The sequence below is a fragment of the Peromyscus californicus genome, unplaced genomic scaffold (genome assembly GCF_007827085.1).
Source record: "Peromyscus californicus insignis strain IS unplaced genomic scaffold, ASM782708v3 Scaffold_11__1_contigs__length_118956290, whole genome shotgun sequence".
Classification (NCBI taxonomy): domain Eukaryota; kingdom Metazoa; phylum Chordata; class Mammalia; order Rodentia; family Cricetidae; genus Peromyscus; species Peromyscus californicus.
Window position 1 is genome coordinate 62,754,593 of NW_026294402.1, and position 19,472 is coordinate 62,774,064.

At 39.7% G+C, this 19,472-nt stretch overlaps 1 protein-coding gene across 4 annotated transcripts in view; it reads left to right on the forward strand.

Annotated features, from left to right (window-relative positions):
- The window catches only part of Vps13c (vacuolar protein sorting 13 homolog C), a 158,229-nt gene that overhangs the window by 16,276 nt on the left and 122,481 nt on the right, over window positions 1-19,472 (forward strand). For 2 of the 4 annotated variants that reach the window (XM_052713287.1, XM_052713308.1), the window contains exons 4-9: window positions 4,146-4,241; window positions 6,078-6,179; window positions 9,940-10,002; window positions 14,517-14,582; window positions 14,845-14,954; window positions 18,158-18,217. In XM_052713287.1, coding sequence (XP_052569247.1) covers window positions 4,146-4,241; window positions 6,078-6,179; window positions 9,940-10,002; window positions 14,517-14,582; window positions 14,845-14,954; window positions 18,158-18,217 — 497 coding nt within the window. The remainder of the gene's footprint in view (window positions 1-4,145; window positions 4,242-6,077; window positions 6,180-9,939; window positions 10,003-14,516; window positions 14,583-14,844; window positions 14,955-18,157; window positions 18,218-19,472) is intronic. The other 2 variants (XM_052713296.1, XM_052713302.1) reach the window with 2 other exon arrangements.

Here is a 19,472-nt window from a genome sequence, read left to right on the forward strand (position 1 = left end):
CATATGAGCTTTGATCATTGTTGATTTTAGAGGGTCTTGTTTTCTTGGGGTCTTCCATCCCCTCTGACTCTTACACTCTTTCTGGCCTCATCTTCCTCAGGGTTCTTTGAGCCCTGAGGGGAGGGAGTTAACAGAAACATTCCATCTAGGCTATGTCTGGCTGTGAGTCTCTGTATTTGTTCCCATCTACTACAGGAGGAAGCTTTTCTGATGTTGGGTGAGCAAGGCACTGATCTATGAGTAGAGCAGAATGTCATTAGGAGTCATTTTATTGCTACATTTTTATTATTAATTTTTATTTGGTTTTCTCTTAGGTCCCTGGACTATGTAATCTTAGGTTCTTTTTCCTCCAAGCACTGTTGGGTATGGCTTCCATCTTATGGAATGGGCCTTAAGTCAAATAAGACATTGATTAACTCCCACAAGCTTTGTGCCACCATTGCCCTAGCATATCTTTCAGGCAAGACAGCATCGGAGATTGTAGGGTTTGTATTTATGTTTCTCCTTTGATATATTCAGAATATCTTTCTCCAAAGATGCTAGAACCTCTGTGAAGGCACTCTTGGTACTGGAAGCTTCATCTGGTGACAAGAGATTGCCAGTTGAGGCTCTGTCTCCCCCATTATCTGTCTATTTCATTTAGATAGCCTTCATATATATAAATTTTAGAAAGCTTCTGCTGTATTATATTTCCATAATACCCATCCAATAATCCTTAATTTTAATCTATATCTCCCCATATTCCCTCCCTCATCTCCTTCTCTCCTCTTTCTCCCTACTTAATCCTCCCATTCCAGTCCTTTCCATCCATTCATAATTATCTATTCTATTTCCCTTTCCTAATGAGATCTGTCTGTCCCCTCAGTCCCTTACTGTATACCTAACCTCTGTGGTTCTACAGATTTTAGCTTGGTTATCAATGACTTACTAGCTAATATCCTCATATAAGCAAATACATGCCATATTTGTTTTTCTGGGTCTCCGATACCTCAGAATGATTTTTTTTCTAGTTCCATCCAATTACCTGGGAATTTCATGTTTTCATTTTTTTAAATGGCTGAGTAATACTCTATTGTGTAAATGTATCACTTTTTCTCTATCCATTCTTCTGTTTAGGGATATCTAGGTTTTTTCTAATTTCTGGCTATAATGAATAGAGCAACAATGAACATGTTTGAGCAAGTGTCATTGTGGTAGGATTAATCATCCTTTGGGTAGATGCCCAAGAGTGGTATAGCTGGATCTTGAGGTAGATTGATTCCCGTCTTCCTGAGAAATCACCACACTGATTTCCATAGTGGCTGTATAAGTTTGCACTCCCATCAGCAATTGAGGAATGTTCCCCTTACTCCACATCCTCGCCAGGATGAGCTGTCATTTGTTTTTATTGATCTTGGCCATTCTGGTGGTGAAAAATGAAAGCTCAAAGTAGTTTTGTTTTGCATTTCTCTGATGACTAAGGTTGTCGAACATTCCTGTAAGTGTTTCTTAGCTATTTGAATTTTTTTCTTTTGAGAATTCTCTGTTTAGATCTGTACCCAATTTTAAAATTTGGTTATTTGTTTCCTTGATATCTACTTTTTTTGAGTTCTTTATGTATTTGAGCTTGAACTACATAGCAAATTCAAGGCCAACAAGGGCAGCTTAGACTCTGCCTCTAAAGAAAAGGTAGAATGTGTGGTTGGGAGACAGCTTAGTGAAGCAGTTGCCTGGCATGTGTGGGGTTCCTGGGTTCAGTCTCCAGTACCACATACACTCATAAATGAGACTGTCATGTAACTAACTGAATTATTTCAGGACCTTTTTGGGGGATGACTTGATAAGTCAGGGTAAATGGAGAGAAGGGTAAGGAACGGGCAGTCCTTTTCTGTTAAAGGGCTGTTGCCTGTGTTTTTGATCTTATACTCACTAAGAAGGCAATTTCTTGTGAGGAGGTCATAAAGTTATGTGTAGGTTGTCCATTGTAAATATAGTTGTTACTCACTCTGAAAGTATAAGAATTAGAAGTGATCCAGAAGTGTGCTGACATGACTTATAGGCTCCTCTGACCTGGAAGCCATGAAACAAACTCAACAGCTTTGCAAGCTGAAGAGAAATGAAATAAAAATATTTCGATTATTTTAAATTATATGGATGTGGCTCTGTGTGTGTGTGTGTGTGTATGTGCACATGAATGCAAGTGCCCACAGAGGCCAAGGGTGCCCTTGGAGGTGGAGTTAAAGGTGTTTGTCAGTCACCTGATATGGGTCCTCTGAAAGAGCAGTATGTGTGCTTAACTTATCCACTGAGCCATCTCTCTGGCCCTTGAGAAATGAAAATTTTAATGCAGAAATAATTTGATATTCTATCCCTGGCACTACATTTCCACATTAAACTGACTTGGTTACATAGCTGTCCAATTGACCAGAATATTCTCCCTTGTAGAACATTATTTTATTTCCTTTCAGTTTGTTGTATTGTTTTTCAATTTGTTTGAATGGTGAGCACCTTTTTTTAAACTCTGCCAGTGATCCTGGTCATACGACTTCATATCCACAAGCGAGTCAAATCAGATTCCTTTCTAATAAATCTTGCTAGCAGCACTCACCTGATATCTATATTTTTTAAAATGATAATGATGGGGACCAGAGAGATGGTTCTGCAGTGAAGAGCACTGGCTGCTCTTGCCCTTGCAATCCTCAGCACCCACATGACAACTCACATCTCCTAACCCCAGTTACAGGGATCCAACACCCTCTTCTGGCCTCCACAGGCACCGGGCATGCATGTGGTATACATACATGCATGCTGCCCACACAGCCATACACATAAAATAGATAAATAAAAATTATGATGAAGGAAGGTGTTTGATATTTTATTTTTGGAACATGGAAAACTTCAGGAGTAGGAAAGGTTAGGACAGAATTGTAATCATGACAACTGGCTAGGACATTAGCTGTCTGTGGCCTTGGAAAGAGGAGTTTGGAAAAAGATAAAGAGATAATGAAAAGGTACCCCAAATGATTTCACCTGTTTCAGAAATCAGATCTCCTCTCTCTTCTGCATGCATAGCCTTCTCCTCATACAACACCTAATATTAGGGCCATAGTTCTTCTGTAAGAGTGATAGTTTTTATGGGCTCATTTCTGAATGTCATTAGACTGACTTTGAACTTGCTGGTGGTGAGTCTGGCTTTGAACTCCTGATCCTCCTGCTTCTGTCTCCCAACTGCTGGGATCACAGGTGTGCACCACCATGCTCAGCTTAATACCATTGTTTCTAAGAGAGAAGGTACGTTCTGCTTCTGAGTGATTTGTCAGTACATAATTGTAAACTAACAAATCTGAGTTGTATAGCATTAGCAACGTAAAAGAAGATAATGCTGGCTGTGAAACAGCATGCCTTGCCTTCAGATCTGGCCTGTTCCACTCATCGCTGTTTGACCTGCTGCCCACATTCATAAAGGAGAGAAGGGACTTCTCTGCTGCTTTGGTTCCTGTTTGCACAGACACTACAGTGACCGTGTTGATGGCCACGGGCAGTACTTACAGTGGCTGTGTTGATGGCCACGGGCAGTACTTACAGTGACTGTGTTGATGACCACAGGCAGTACTTACAGTGACCGTGTTGATGGCCACGGGCAGTACTTACACTGGCTGTGTTGATGGCCACGGGCAGTACTTACAGTGGCTGTGTTGATGACCACGGGCAGTACTTACAGTGACCGTGTTGATGGCCACGGGCAGTACTTACACTGGCTGCGTTGATGGCCACGGGCAGTACTTACAGTAGCTGTGTTGATTCAGTTGCTGGTGAGGCTGGAAGATTGTGTCTTCTGGTGTGTCCAGTGCAGAGCTCTGACTCCAGCATCTTCACTGATGACCTCGCTGGACACAGATGATTAGTTTTGCCTCTCTGAGACTGAGCTGCCTTTTCCTTTTCCAGATTTCTGTGATTTCTGTTTGATTTATCAAATGAGGTATTGTCATAAAGTTGAGAAAGTATAAAATACACATTTTAAATATCAACCCCTCCCCCTTTTCTTCTGGAGTGACAAACATACCAAGTGCCTGGAGAGTTTTGTACTTTTATGGGAAATGAGAGATTTATTTGTATCTTCTTCAGCAGTCAAATAAGGATTTAAGACGGGAATTGTGTTTCTTTAGATAAATTAACTTTGAAGATTCCCTGGAAAAACCTTTATGGAGAAGCAGTCGTTGCCACCCTAGAAGGATTATACCTGCTTGTGGTCCCTGGAGCAAGTATGTCGTTTTACACTGTAATCATTCAGTGACATTGCAATCAAGTGAAATTGTTCCCCTCTGAGGTTCTCTACTAAAGAGGAGCGAGAACGTATGTAAGACACTGACCCTGTGTTCATAGGGCAGTGAAGAAGCATACGGTTATATATGTAGACACGTGTGCCGGCACATTTGTGTACCAAGTGCTTTTCTGTTGTTGATGAAGACAGTACAGTCAGTCTGTTTTAACTTTACTCCCCTCGAGTACTTATTTGGTATCTGAAGCTTTTTTAAGAGTTATTAGGCAGTTGTTGACAGATGTACTATTGAAGAATGAATTGAAGTAAGAAATTTAACATGTACCAGTATGTTAACTTACGTATTGTTAAGACTGGAAACTTTTCCCATATTTTGTTGCTTCTAAAATTTTAAGCAAGTGTTCTTTCACACGTGTGTACCAGGTTGTTTCTTCCTTAGGAATTGCAATATTTTAATAATAGTTAATATTTTGAGATACCGAAGCTTATTATCTTATTATTGTTATTGCTGTTTTCAGCTAAGATGGACAATATGAGAAAAATCTAAATGCTTTGGGAAAAATTACTCAGTTTCCCAACCATAATATGGATATAGTGTTTATTTTTCATCTTGCTTGTTTCACTGTCTACAGTACTAGCTTCCTTGTTTAGTAGTTACCAACTAAATACATATTTCTTCAATGCTTTTTGTGTATCATGGTTGTCAAGGTGGTACTGAAAAGTTTTGAAAGGTAGTGAATATTAACTGTTTCATTGCTATTATGAAATACTATGATTATTTCCCTTTTTGTCTCTTAAAAATTGTTTTCTTAGTTCATCATACAGATAATGCCTCTCATCATGGCAGCTTAATATATGTGCTACTATATTTCATTCAAAATCTCCTTCTTATAGATTTTTTTAAACTTTTGTATTTTCTTAGAATATTATTATCAGATATGAGATTACAGATAAAATGATGTGTTAGGATTATTAATTACCCCCCAGATACTTTGTGAAAACACTTTTATCAGTCTACATTAATATCAGATAATAGATGTAATTATTCATTTTTTGTTTGTTTATTTGTTTATAGTTTTTTTTGAGGTAAGACTTCTCTGTGTAGCCCTGGCTGTCCTGGAACTCACTTTGTAGACCAGGCTTGCCTTAAACTCGGAGATCCTCTTATCTTTGCCTCTGGAGTGCTCAGATTAAAGGCATGCACTACCACACCCAGCTTTTATTTATTTTAAAAATTTATTTATTTATGTGTATTTGTGTGTGCCTGTGTGAGTTTATGCTCACCACTTGTGTGCAGGTGCCCCTGGAGGCTGGAAGAGGATGTCAGATCTTCTGGAACTTGTGAGCTGCCTGATGTGGTGCTGGGAGCTTTACTTGGGTCCTCTGCAAGAGCAACAAATGTTCTGAACCACTGTACCACATCTCCAGCACTCACTTATTTTTATAGATACTAATTTTTACCAGTCAGGCAGTGGCAGCGAGTGTTCAGACCCATTTTTCTGTCTTCTGCTTTTCTCTTTGAGTTATCTACCCAGCCTTTCTCGTCTTTTCTGTTTTTTAGCTACCTTCCTCCTTCTAATTTCTGTCCTTTTTTCCTTTGTGATGCTTTAAACAAATAGGAATCATTTATGTGCAAATGGTTTTATATAATCATTTAATGTAATTTTTATGTAAAAATGTAAATTTTTATAGGTTAATCTTTGCAGAAGTGTTTTTTGACATATAAAAATGATGTTAGCATATGATTATAACGAAGTTAAAGTTTCTCATTTGTGTACTGATTCACTTCTTTTTGTGAGAATTAACTGTGTGTTTTTAGGTATTAAGTATGATGCTGAGAAAGAGGAAAAATCCTTGCAGGACATTAAACAGAAAGAACTTTCCCGTATTGAAGATGCCCTTCAAAAGGCAGCAGAGAAAGGTACAGCAAGTTTATTTTAAATACCTAGACACTTATATTTCAGACATATTTAATATCATTTCCTACCTTCTTTTTTCTTGTGTTTTTTGTTTTTTTAAGACAGAGTTTCTCTATATAGCCCTGGCTGTCCTGGAACTCACTCTGTAGACCAGGCTGGCCTCGAACTCACAGAGATCTGCCTGTCTCTGCCTGCCAAGTGCTGGGACTAAAGGCTTTCATAGACTTTCTTAAGCTCAGTTCCAAAGAAGGAACCTTCTTTTCCAGTCTTGAAATGCCATTTATAAATATTTCATTGACCAACATTGAGGATTGATTGCTTTTGTCTAGTGACTGTTTTATTCTGAGTTTCTGAAGATAGCTGTGTTTTGAGTAACATTGAGATAGGTGTATTTTATGTGTGCATTCATCTTAAGCTGCGATTTTGTAAGGTGACAAGGTTAAGCTGTCACAGTGCAGACGTGGCTAGACGCTGCTGCTGTGATCCTATTTCCCCATCTCTTCAGGAGATAAAAGATTTCCACAAGTCTTTTCTTCAGGTCTCACCATTTTAACACCCTCAAAAATTTGTTTTTATCTAAGATAAATTTGATAACTATGTTACATTTTGATTTTGACTTTGGTTTCTAAAGCCAGATCAGAATGAAAGGAAAAGCATCATTAGTCTGTAGTGTGATGATTGAAGAACTCTTCCAGATTCCAGCTTGTTAATCTCTTTAAAATCAAACCATATCTGTTTCTGACTGAGGTGTAACTTACTAGCATTTCACCGCATTTTCCAGTCATTTGGTGTGTGTGGGGTTCAGCAATGACGACTGATAGTCTCTGATAATGTAAAGCAAATATTTTTGAATTTTATTATTTCACTCTATGTACAAAATTTCTTTGTTTCTACAAAGAAAACAGGATAAGACAAGGCAAATATTAACTTAAAAAATGACCTGAATTGCAGTTACACACAGTGAGGGCTCTTTCTGTCGCGCTGGTAACATGAATCAGTGAGAACTCTGTTTTGAAATGACTTCTTGAGCTGAGTGTGGTTGTTTAGCTCTGGCTACTCTGGAGGTTGATGTGGGAGACCCTGTGGCCCAGTAGTGTGGGCTGGTCTGGGCAACATAGGAGACCCGCCTTAAACAGTTGCAGCAACAGTATCTGCTCCTGGAGCTTCCTTGTCACTGACCCTAATCCCTTTCCGTCTGAGGAATGTTTTTCTTATGCAGAAATGTTGAGTCTTTACTAGAAGTTACTAATGCCAGTCATAATACAGAGGCTACTATAACGGAAGAAAATGGTTCTCTTTTCCACTTTAGAATGTTACCTTTCCATTGAAACTTAAATAGTTTGCATCTTTAGGAAGAGTTTATCTGTGTTGCTTCTTTGTACAGAATAAAGCATGCTGAGGTTTTCTGAGGGAAGTCCAGTAGGATTTTTAAAAATCAGTTTTGTTTCATTAGTGTATGTAGAAATAGTTCAATAAAAATGAGGTGTGATACTCAGAGAGCCTTAGAATTTCATTTCTTTCTATAGATTTTCCAGAGTAAGTATATTTTCTTAATTCACATGCACACACACACACTGTGCACACATATGCACACACACGTGCACATACATGCACACACATATATCCATCTAGGCATAATGGCATATTTAGGTATACTGATACATAATTATACATTTATAGTAACATATGTAATTCATATGTTACCTTTTGTGAAATCTCCAACTCCCTTTTTGGCAGGACTACCTGTAATTGCTTAAAAAGTACTTTATTATTTCCAGTGCTCTGTAAGAAGGTATGAACTGATCTGTTTTAGTAATTGATAGTTTAATTGGGATACTGATAACGTCCTATGCATTTTGTCCTTTGTGCTTATGAGATTTTTGACTGCTAGGTAGTTAGTGCTTAGCCCTGAGCTGACATGTTTGGGTCTGGTGGAGACTCATGATTTCTCTGTAGAGGGTGAAGAGATGTGGAGCTGGTCTTGCGTGAGTAGGTCTGTTAGGTCTGTACAGTATGTAATGCAAACATGGCAGCTTCTTGGGTGATAAATTTTAGGATTTGTTGGAATGTATTTAAAATTCAGGAAATGGGGCCTGGGGAGACGGCTCAGGGGTAAAGGCGCTTGCCCCCAAGCCTGACGACCTGAGTTCGATTCCCCAGACCCACATGGTGGAAAGAGAGAACTGACTCCTGCAAGTTGTTCCCTGACTTCTGCTTGTTGCCTTGTTCACACATAAATACGTAATAAAAACATAATACTAAAAAAATAAAATTCAGAACGTGAAATTCAGGTTTTCACGTACTGGTTCTGAATGTAAAATAGTTGAATTTAGTAATTGTTCTCAATATGCTGAGAGATTATTTTCCTGTAACTGAAGAAATTCATTTAATCATTTTGACTGCAATTGTAAATATTCTTTCCTAGTTTCCATGGCTATGCATCATCTTCTGATGATGCTTTTCATGTGAATGATAAATATGTCCTTTAAGTACTTTACCTCTTACCATACTAATTAATAGTTATTACCTAATTATCACATTTCTTCAGACTTACCTTCCTAGTCTTTCTTGGTTTTAAAGCGCAATGGCACCTTTGCCTGTGTAGCGACTTGGGGAGATAAGAGAGGGGGTGCTCCGGCCTTCCTGGGCAGATAATAGGAGCAAAGATAAAACCCTCATGTTGACATACCTGAAAACATGTAACTTCTTAAAATACCGCTACCATTGTTTGGAACAGAAACTGAAGTTTTTCATTTCACTTTCAGTGAATTTACTTAGCTGTAAAAATAACCTTTTTCTCCTTTCATTTCTCTGGAGTGACTTTCTGTACTTGGGAAGGCAGTTACACACAGCTTCCCATATGTTAACTTCCCTGTTGAAAATGTTAATTTCACAAGGTAATGTACACGTACACTTAAAAATTCAGTGGTTCCCCATGACACTTAGGGTGACAGGTGGCAGTCCCCTGTGCACACTTTGCTGTCCTTCACACCCTTTTCTTCGAGATCAGCTTATGTTTTAGGAGCATCAATGCTGTCATTTTCTGATTTGCTAATGTGTGACATTACCCCAGACTTCTTGTTATGCTTGTCAAGGAGTTTGCATCTTGCTGTTTCTTTCCACGCGAACTCCCTGTCTTCTCCTGTTGACATGAGCCCCAAAAGCCACGGCACGATGCCCTCTGCATCTTCTCAAAATCTGGATAGGTCATGACTGCTGGCCAGTTACTCTCTGTGACTAGGCTTCATTTGGGAGGGAAATGGGGGAGGGTGCTGTGACTCAGTGGGCAAAGGGTGCAGGTAGCCTATCTGCAAGGAACGTGTCACACTAAAGTAAGATGAGACTTTCTCATCTGACTTGAAAATGAATGGCAAGTGTCATAGGAACTTAATGAACATGGGCAAAATGACAGGCGGGGAGAGAATCCAGACAGCAGATCCGTGTTGTGTTTGAAAATGAAAATCACAGGAAGACCTGAACCATCACTGCTGTTTACCCGCCCTGAACAGTTTGATGGCTCTGACTCTCACATTGGAGAATTTTTGGTGTAATAGGAAAATACGGTTTGTATGTGGAAAGGACGGACCCGGTGTCACTGGGAATGTCTCCTTAGGAGTGGGTGGTTTTACTGTTGCCGACTCTTCACTCGCCCCGTCACGTGGTTTCTGAGTCTTTGCAGTTAAGTTTAGGGGCATTTTCCAAGCAAAACTAAAGGTGTCTTACAATGCTTTGCCTTTCGGTTTCTGCTGCCGTGGGATGCAGGTGCACACTCAGGGGAGTTCATGTATGGCTTGGAGAACTTGCTTTACAAGGACGTCAAGCCTGGTGGGTATGCATGGTTAATTATACTTCACTTCCTGAATGTGATGTTCTCATCCATGTCTGAGTGTTTAGTGGAGTCCATTCGATGGTATGCCACCCTTTGAGAAATATGGAAATGTAATTCATGTTCATGCCCTCGCCCTCCCTTCCTCTTCCCTCCCCTCTGCAGCCATTCACTCATTCACTGAGTCTTTTGAGCGTCTTCTGGGGCAAACTCTATGCTGGGGGCTTGGTGTTTGTGGATGAGCACGCAGAGTTCACTGCCCCTGTGGAGCCAGCTCCCATAGTGTCAGATGATGATGAAATTCCTACTGCCCTTTGGCCTTAGTTTCTAGTGTGGTAGTAGTCCTGCCCACCTGACTACTTTCTCATGCTTACAGCAGAGATTTTCAAATTTGCAAGAAGCAGTAAGATGATTTTTTTTTTTTTTGTAATACTTCATTCAGAGCCTCAAGGTGGGACTTCTGCATCTTCTCATGCCCTCCCTGATTGTGGAATCTTCTCTAGTCTGCTGCCCCGTGCAGTGTTTTGAAACCTGAAGCTTCACAAAGGCAAATTGAAGGCTGTTTGCTGTAGGATTTAGAAGGGAACCTTTTGTACACTAGGATTTGTACCAGATATATAGCAACAGTTTTTACTATTTTAAGTAAAATGTTATGTTTTTATAACTCTTCAGGATTTTTTAATGTTAATTTAATCATACTTTAGATTTGCTGGTAAATGGATCTGCATCTCAAATTTTATTCTTATTTTTATTTTTTTTTTTTTTGTTTTTTCGAGACAGGGTTTCTCTGTGTAGCTTTGCGCCTTTCCTGGATCTCGCTCTGTAGACCAGGCTGGCCTCGAACTCACAAAGATCCGCCTGCCTCTGCCTCCCGAGTGCTGGGATTAAAGGCGTGCGCCACCACCGCCCGGCACATCTCAAATTTTAAACAATGAGTACTATGTTAGAATTCTCATGCAGATAGAAGCTTCTTTCATATTTGTGCTCATTTTGACAGTGGGGAGAGCTTGCATGGCAGAGTCATAGTGTGAAGTGAAGTTATCTCGAGGACAGTTGTTCTTTTTACAGATCTGCCATGGTAGTGACCACGGCTGACTGCTGGTTGTTACTTAGTTCAATACAGAGGATAGTATAGGAAATCTCAGGGCTCATTGTGCAGTTTTATAGGCCATAATGAACTGGCTCTCTGTTGTCCCTGGGGCCAGGGTTTTCTGGTCTATAAATGGATGTTGGTGACCCATTCTAATACGTTACACAATCACTGGGCCTTGTTAAGAGTCAGCAGAAGTCACGATGAAGGACTTTAACTGATTCGTTACCCTTCTTCTTTTAGATTTTAAAGTCATCCTGGATAAAGTGAGGCTCGTGGTGCAGTGAGAAGAGTTCCTTTGATGCTGCCCTCATTCCCTTAGCCAGGAGCTCATGTGTGCTTCCTGACAGTTTCCCCTTCAGTGTCCAAGTGCATAGTCTTCTCTTATTTCACACCACTTTTTTTTTTTTTAAACTTTAGAGCGGCCGTTCTCGGAAAGGCAGAGCCAGCTCTTTTCATAATGCTATCAAAGCATTTAATTTACCACTGAGTTGACATTTGTGTGCAGGTGTACAAGCAGTGGCTTGTAAACTCAGTGCCTGTCGTGGCCTGATCCCCGGCGGGACACCTCACTGGACCACTAGTCATTGTATTCTTTGCTGCAGTGTACTCATTACAAGACAAAAGAAAATGAAGTGTGCCAGTACTTATTAACGTATTTCCTTGATAAAATAGATTTCAGTTTTAACAGACATTAATTCTTGAGCAGTTCTCTAAAATTTTGTGGGACACGAGAGAAAGTATGTGTGAAGAAGCCTTTCTGAATGATGAGGCAGGCTCTTTCTCAAGGATGATTATTTGTGCAGATGTGGGAGTTGTTAGCTGAAGTTGCTTCTTAGGGACAGAAGCCGTTTTTTACTTGAAAGATTGACCGATTGTCATCATTCAAGTTTGAGTGTGTAGCTACTTCACAAAACAAAGTAAAAGTGAACCAGCGTATTTGAGTGGTAACACTTTGTACTTTGAAGGAAACATTAGAATGTTAAGAAGCCCTTGTTTGCCACCTTGAGCTAACAGCCCCCCAGGATGGCCAGACTTTCCCATGAGACTGATGATGATTCCAGCAAGTGTGCCTCTGTGTAAAACAGTGACAAGACTGGACCTGAGGAAGGCTTGCCCAGCTCATTGCAGCGGGATTTCCATATAGCCAGTGAGGGATGAGTCATGGGTGTGTGAAAGGCCCACGTAATGTGTGAGGAGGCCAACTGATTGTGATCTGGCTGACTACAAAACTATAATTAAGAAACTCTATTTACTGAACTTGAGTGCATTCCCCATTATTACACAAAGAGACCGTGAAAACAATTTTTATTGTGTACTTCAATCAGAACAGCATATTTCAGTAGATTGAAGGCAGAAGCAGATATGTGAGTCCAGCCATCTTCTACTAAGCCAGATATTAAGGGGATTTGTAAAAATGAAAAATCACATGCTTCTCACTGTGACTTTAAATTGTGTTTGTATACAGTATATATGTATACACATATAACATATGTATATATAGGACATAATTATAAGTATTCAAATGATGCTTTAATATTATTTTGAAAGAATTAAGAAAATAGTTTCTGTTTTTATTTCCAGCATGGTAAATATGAATAATTATAGCCTATATTACTTAAAATCTCTTCAAATTGCTTATGCTTTAAATGTGAATTAATGGGTCCTGAGACCAAAGTTTTGAGAACTGTTTTAGAGTATTTGAGAGTCATACATTTATTCTTCACTAGATTAATTAGGAACTTTCGTCACTATGTAGCACTCTTGTAGATTTAAAGTGGTTTGAGGAGGACTGACGTGATGTCCCTCACGTTGACGTTAAAGATTGGACAGGGTCTAGACCACCTGGGAAGCTAGAGTTAACAGCTGGAATGGCTTCTGGACAGTGCTCACTTTTTTGCTTTTTTCCAAGTAGTGTTTCTTGAGAACTCAGTCTTTCTGTATGTTTGAGTTATGGACTGGAATCAGGAACTGTGACTGTGTTAGGAAATGCTGGTGTCTGTGCTATCCAGCTTCTGTTATGTATGTAAGTGCTTTCTTCTGGAAACTCAGAGTTTATTTCTGCAATTCAAGTTCACGCCTTAATTTTATGGTAGAACAGTTTGCAAATATCAACAAAACAAAATAGAAGTTTATAACTATATACAAATATATTTCCGTCTTATTTATGTATTTTGTTATAATGTTTATGTGTAGATGTTTTAATTCATTTGAGCAGACAAATATTGTGTACTTTTTGCTTAGATATGAATCTCTGTCCTTGGAAGCCTCCTGCTGGATAGGAACCGTCTTGCTCACTGGCAAGAGAATCAGGCAAACACTTTAGATACAATGCCCTCCCTGTTCATTAGAATTTTGTGTAAGCTACAGGCCCTGGGGCTGCTAGAGGAGCTGTGAGAAGCTTCAGACAGGCAACGAGTCATACAGCAGGATGTTGGACACGAGACAGCCAGCGATGCCTAGAAGGTTGTTCAGCAAAGGATGGCAGCCATTTACAGAACGATGTGTAGGGAGGGAGTAGGCATTGGCATTATGTGTGTTTTGTAGTTCATGACTGGCAGGAGTCACAGAGATAAGGCCTGTGTCATGCAGACATTTGATTTTATCTGGCAGGCTGCAGAGAGCCTTTGAATGATTTTTGAACAGGGCATTGATGGGCTCAACTAGTATTTTAGATGCAGTAGCATGCAGAAGGTTCTGTAGCAGAAGGTGAGGATGGGGGCAGAGTCAGGAGAACATCCTTGGGGAGTTCAGGTCACAGCTGATGCCTGGCTGCCTGTTGAGTAGAACATTCACAGGCTGGGTAGGAAAGGTGTTGGTTAATGTGAAAATGTCAAATAAAAAAGGATGCAATTTAAAGGAGTGACTGCTAGTTGGATGGACTGTTTAGTATACAATTATGCCCCATGCCCTCATACTTTTATGAGCTATAAGGCACGCCTAAGCAGTTCCCGTTTGTGAAGGGTATCATCTAGAGAGGCCATCAGCACTCAACCCTATCATCCCATTTGTATCCCTGTGTCCCTGCCACACATTGCTCAAAACCTTTCCCTGAAGGTTTTTATATCATCACCATTACATTTCCAATATTTTGGTAACATTGAATTGTAATTGACACTGTAAATGTGTAGTCATGAGTATTAAAACACTATTGGGAATGGCTATATCTTATCCATATTTTGTATCATTGTTCCTGCCAAGCTATTCTCTAGATTAAAGGTTGTTCTTTAGTGCAGAATGTTAGTCTAGTAAAGGAAGTGTGTGAGTTTGTGTTTATGTTGAAGTAGTAGGTCAGTCAGTGTAGTCGGAGGTAAGTGACGCTGAGCTCTGATGTCAGAAAGAATTCTCGTGTTTTCTTTCCTGTCCTCTTGTCTGCTAACTTGACTTTTATCCTTTTCTCACTAAAATGCTTCCACTGAGAAGGACGTAAGCGTAAAAAGCACAAAAAACATTTTAAGAAACGTTTTAAAGGTCTTGATCGCTCCAAAGGTAGGTACACACAGTTCTCTGCCTGTGCTGTTTAAACACCTTGATTTCTGTCTTGGAAGGTAAAATGATCGTTAGAGTGCAGTTTAAATATAAAACTGATTTTGAAGTTGGAGCTGTATATCAGGCTCTAATGTAAACCTAAGAGAGGACCCTAGAGTACATTGTAATTTCTGTTGCGTAGTGCCGTTAGTGCCCCTCGGCTGTCGGTCAGGGGGTGTGTGAGAATTGCAAGTCTTGAGCTCCTCTTTTTCTGTTTTTATAGATAAGCCCAAAGAAGCAAAAAAGGATACATTTTTGGAAAAATTGGCAACTCAAGTAATAAAAAACGTTCAAGTGAAAATCACAGACATTCACATTAAATATGAAGATGACGTAAGTGGTTTCAGTATTTTAAGTTGGTCATTAAATGTGTTTTATGATATTCTGTATCTTACAGTATTCCATGTGCAGATTATTTGAACCCAATTTAAATAATTTAAGATAGCCACTCCTGTAAACATGCCAGTGTTTCACCTTTTCCTCTAGGCTGAGTTAGCCAGGCTCTACATACATAAATACAGTGTAAAACCGCTGCATGTAAAACCACGTGACTGTCCTCTGTGGTTTATTTGGCTTTTGTTGTACATGTTATGATGTAACTTTAGGAAATTAATTTCATTTTTATATGGTCAAAACAATTTGTTCTGAAAGGTGATGGAGTGACTCTTGGTAATGGCAGCCAGCAGATAGGGCCTCTGGTCGTGCAGTTACAGCCTCTTACCTGTCCTTGGAGTGGGCTTGAACTGGTCATGAGCACCCACAGTGGCTCTGAAGGCAGTCTTGACACAGTCACCCCGGATTCTCTTGTTAATTTGCATTAAGTTTTGACTAGATTGGAAGCATATGATACACAGGGTTTTGATTCTCTTTCCGGGGTCTCTGTGTAACACTATTCAATATTGAAACAAAACAAACAAAACACTCTACTACTTACTTTATCTTTTAGCTTTCTGGAGGAATTAAAGTGAACTTTGATAACAACTTAAATGTTCTTGGTTATAGTAAACTAGGAAAAAATTGTACTCCATGTATTATGGAAGTGAAAGAGTTATTGTTAAAGCTATGTGGAGAAATGGGGGTACACATGCAAATGATATAACTAATTTTAAAAGCTGGAGTGCTTTTCCCCAAAACCTAAAATTAAGAGTACAATAAGATCCAGAACTGATTTCTGGATATATAGCTGAATAAACTGAATGAAACATCTTGAAGAGACATCCACAGTGTTGTTCACAGTAGCCTAGATATAGGAGCAGCTGAAATGCAGTAGGCAGATGAACAGATAACAAAAATACTGTACTTTTCCACAGTGAAGTACTTTTTGGCCTGAAAACAGGTCGTTTTGTCATTCACAGCAACATGGCTGGAGCTGATGATTGTAAGAAAGCTAAATAAGAGAGTTACACAGAGAAAAATACTGCAGATAGTAATATATATCTGGTAACTAGAAAGTCAAATGCATAGTGACTGCTGGTTATGAGAAATAAGAAATTGTCGACGTGTGAGGTGAATTACCCGGGTTCCAGCCCTCCATAGCAAATGCAGCTATGGCAACATCACATTGTACTCTGTGCATTCTAGTGACATAGTACTGAATGAGAACCTCAGGTTGAATCTGTCTAAGCTTCTCACCATTGAAAATACAGTTAGGAAGTCATGTGACTTCTTTCTGTTTAATAAGGAATGCACAGAGATCCATAGGAGTCCACTCAGTCATATCTAGACTGGTATCTGTGGCAGCATTTCACCTGTGACAAAATATAGTAAAATAACCTAAAAGGAAGAAAGTTGAAATGTGTAAACAGTTCTTATATCACATGTCTTTCAGGGTAAGTTGCTTTAATTATTTTGTCTAAGAGCATATGAGAACTATGGGATGTAAGAAATATACATTGGGGAATTACAGGCAGTCTTTCAGCACTGTAGAGTTGGCTCATATCAGAATTTCTTCTGAAATCAGTTATTTTGAAGTAGCTATCAAAAGATGAATAAATCATTTCCCTCTCCCTGTCCCTCCTTTTCTCCACCCCCCTCACACAGAGGTGCAAACACACATGCAGACACACACATATGTACACCTTTTTCTTTTTTTTTTTTGAGACAAGATCTTATGCAGCCCAAGCTGTCATTAAACTTTATATGTAGCTGAGCACGGCTGCTTGCTTGAGTTTGGGGATTACAGGTATGTACTACCACACACGACTCCATTATATATTTATTTTATTTTATTTTTTATTTTTTTGGTTTTTTTGAGACAGGGTTTCTCTGTATAGCTTTGCACCTTTCCTGGAACTCGCTTTGTAGACCAGGCTAGCCTTGAACTCACAGAGATCTGCCTGCCTCTGCCTCCTGAGTGCTGGGATTAAAGGCGTGCGCCACCCCCACCCGGCTTATATATTTATGTAAATTAAATATTTATGTGTATTAATTGCAAATAAAATCTATGAAGCTGTTTGTGCTCTTCCAGCTACCCCAGAGCATGCACACGTATTTCCTGTTTGAGAAGGGTCTGGGTGACAAGGCTGTGGAGTTCCATTTGGATGGCTTAGAACAACATTTACAATTCCTTTTCTAGGAGTTCTCCATCACAAGCAAACAGTTGTCTATGGCTTTTGAACCTCTTCCGGCAGTCTCAGGCAGCGACATCATGCATGTTGTGGCACAGGATAAACACTGTATCACATAGCAAAGTTGAGAGAGAAAAGCAGCTTATCATTGGGAGATTTGGGTAAATAGACTTGGGAAATTACATACCGAGATTCTGAAGCCTGGCTGCGATAGGAACATTGAAAGTTCAGGACCAGGCTGAACTACAAAGCGAGATCCTGTCTCAAGAAAAGCAAAACAACCCCAGCAACACACAAAAGCTAGGGTTTCCCCTTCCCAGGCACCTTTGAAGCGTCAAGGGAAGTGAAAGGTTATAAAGATAGTTTCGTGTTTCCAAAGAGGAAAATCTGAGGTGTTGGAGCAGTCATTTAGTGATGAAGTCGTCATCTGTGATGCCTCCTTCTACCTGTCTGAGAAGAACATTGTGATACACACAAGAGTCTGTTGGTCATAGTTACGGAGCTTCTTAGTTACAGGAAAACAGAGTTCTGGAAGATCCCGAGTTAGTGAGTGGCATCGGAGCTGTCATATGCTCCTATGGACACATGGCCAGGTCAGAGTCCCCTCTCCTCCTTCAAAAGTCCCTTGGGCTGTGTGACTTCTTCCTAGACATATGTCTACCTGCTGACTACTTATTATTTTTATTATTAAATTTACATTTTATTATAAATTTAATTTTTTTTTGAGAATTACATACACAAATACTATATTTACATAATTCCCACCCCTCCCTCCCACCTCCTCCAGCTCCTTCTGTGTTCCTGTCACTTAGTCTCAAATTAATAATCTCTTCTTTTAAAATCACAATTTTTAGTTACAGGAAAACAAGAACTACCTCTGCATCCATTTGGTATTGTTCGTATGTACATGTGTTCTGTTTGAAAGCTTCCACCACCTCATATTTTAATGTTCCCTTTCTTCTTTGGTAGGTCACTGATCCAGAAAGGCCGCTTTCATTTGGTGTCACGCTGGGAGAATTTAGTTTATTGGTAATGTTGACTTATTTAAAATTTCTGTGGGATCTGTAAAGTATTAATATTCTGAAATCAACTGAATTGCCTAAGGCACAGTTTTGCTTCACAGAGCTTTCATGTTTCTGAAGTCTCTTGCTGCACATTTTCTACAAGTTTACCATTTTTGGTATACTTTTATATTTAGTAATTATTTTAATTTTTTTACTTGTTCCCACATAACAAATGTTAAACCATTTAGAAGAAATGAATGCTGTACCTTACACATGTGGGAAGGAGCAGATGACTGTGTAGTGTGCAGAGCTCACACTTGGTATGATTTTGTAGGATCTCCAGAGAGTAGACAAAGACGGTGTATATGTGTGTGTGTGTGTGTGTGTGTGTGTGTGTGACAGAGAGAGAGTATCACATTGGGATGTGTTAAGTTATTCATTTTTATTAGATATTTCATAATACAGGTTGTTTACTGTCTAATCTCTTAAACAAAAGAGGATATGCATATTCTCAGAGTGGATTTTTTTTTATTACTGTTCTAAGTAACTAAATGGTAAGAAACATGGTTGGGGACATGAAGTAGCTTTTGATAAAACAGAATATTCTGAAAGACCAGACTCTGAATTCTCAAGGGTAGAGAGATCATTGATTCAGAAAACTTAGCCTAATAGAGCGTTCACAAAGAGCGTCCTACTTACCTTTGAGCGTCTAACATGCAATACAAAAATGAGAACTAGTCATCTACCCAGCCTGGTCTGGAAGGGCGTAGTAGTGTAGATGGTCTCCTCACTGTGTGCTGTTGCGATTCCCCGAGTGTGTGCTCAGAGTCCGTGCTATTTTATTTGCCTGTTTAACAGTTCCCTCTGCCAGCCTGGTAACTCTGCCCAGGCTTTAGGACTCCTGAGAGAGTATCTTGCCTTTGCCGTTTGTTTTTCCTTCCTTCTTAGAGCTTATCAGCCCCTCCTGTGCTCCCTGTTGTATTGTGTCAGGATCTGTAGCATGTCATCTTCCTAGGTACCAGGATAGGCTTCTAGCTAAACTACACTTACCACTAATTCAGAGACCTACCTCGTGTTTTGTGAGATTCCGTCTGTCTGAAGCCTGTGGAGCATTGTCTGACTCGGTTATGTCCTGCTTCAGCTGCTGGGGTGTGGTAGGTAAAAGGAAGCCTCCTGCCTCTTGTGTACACACCATTCTTCCTTTTGTCTTCCCAGGAACCACCTTACTTCTGTGTTAGATCTGTGTCTGCGCAGGGTCTCATCTTCACCATGTCCCCAGG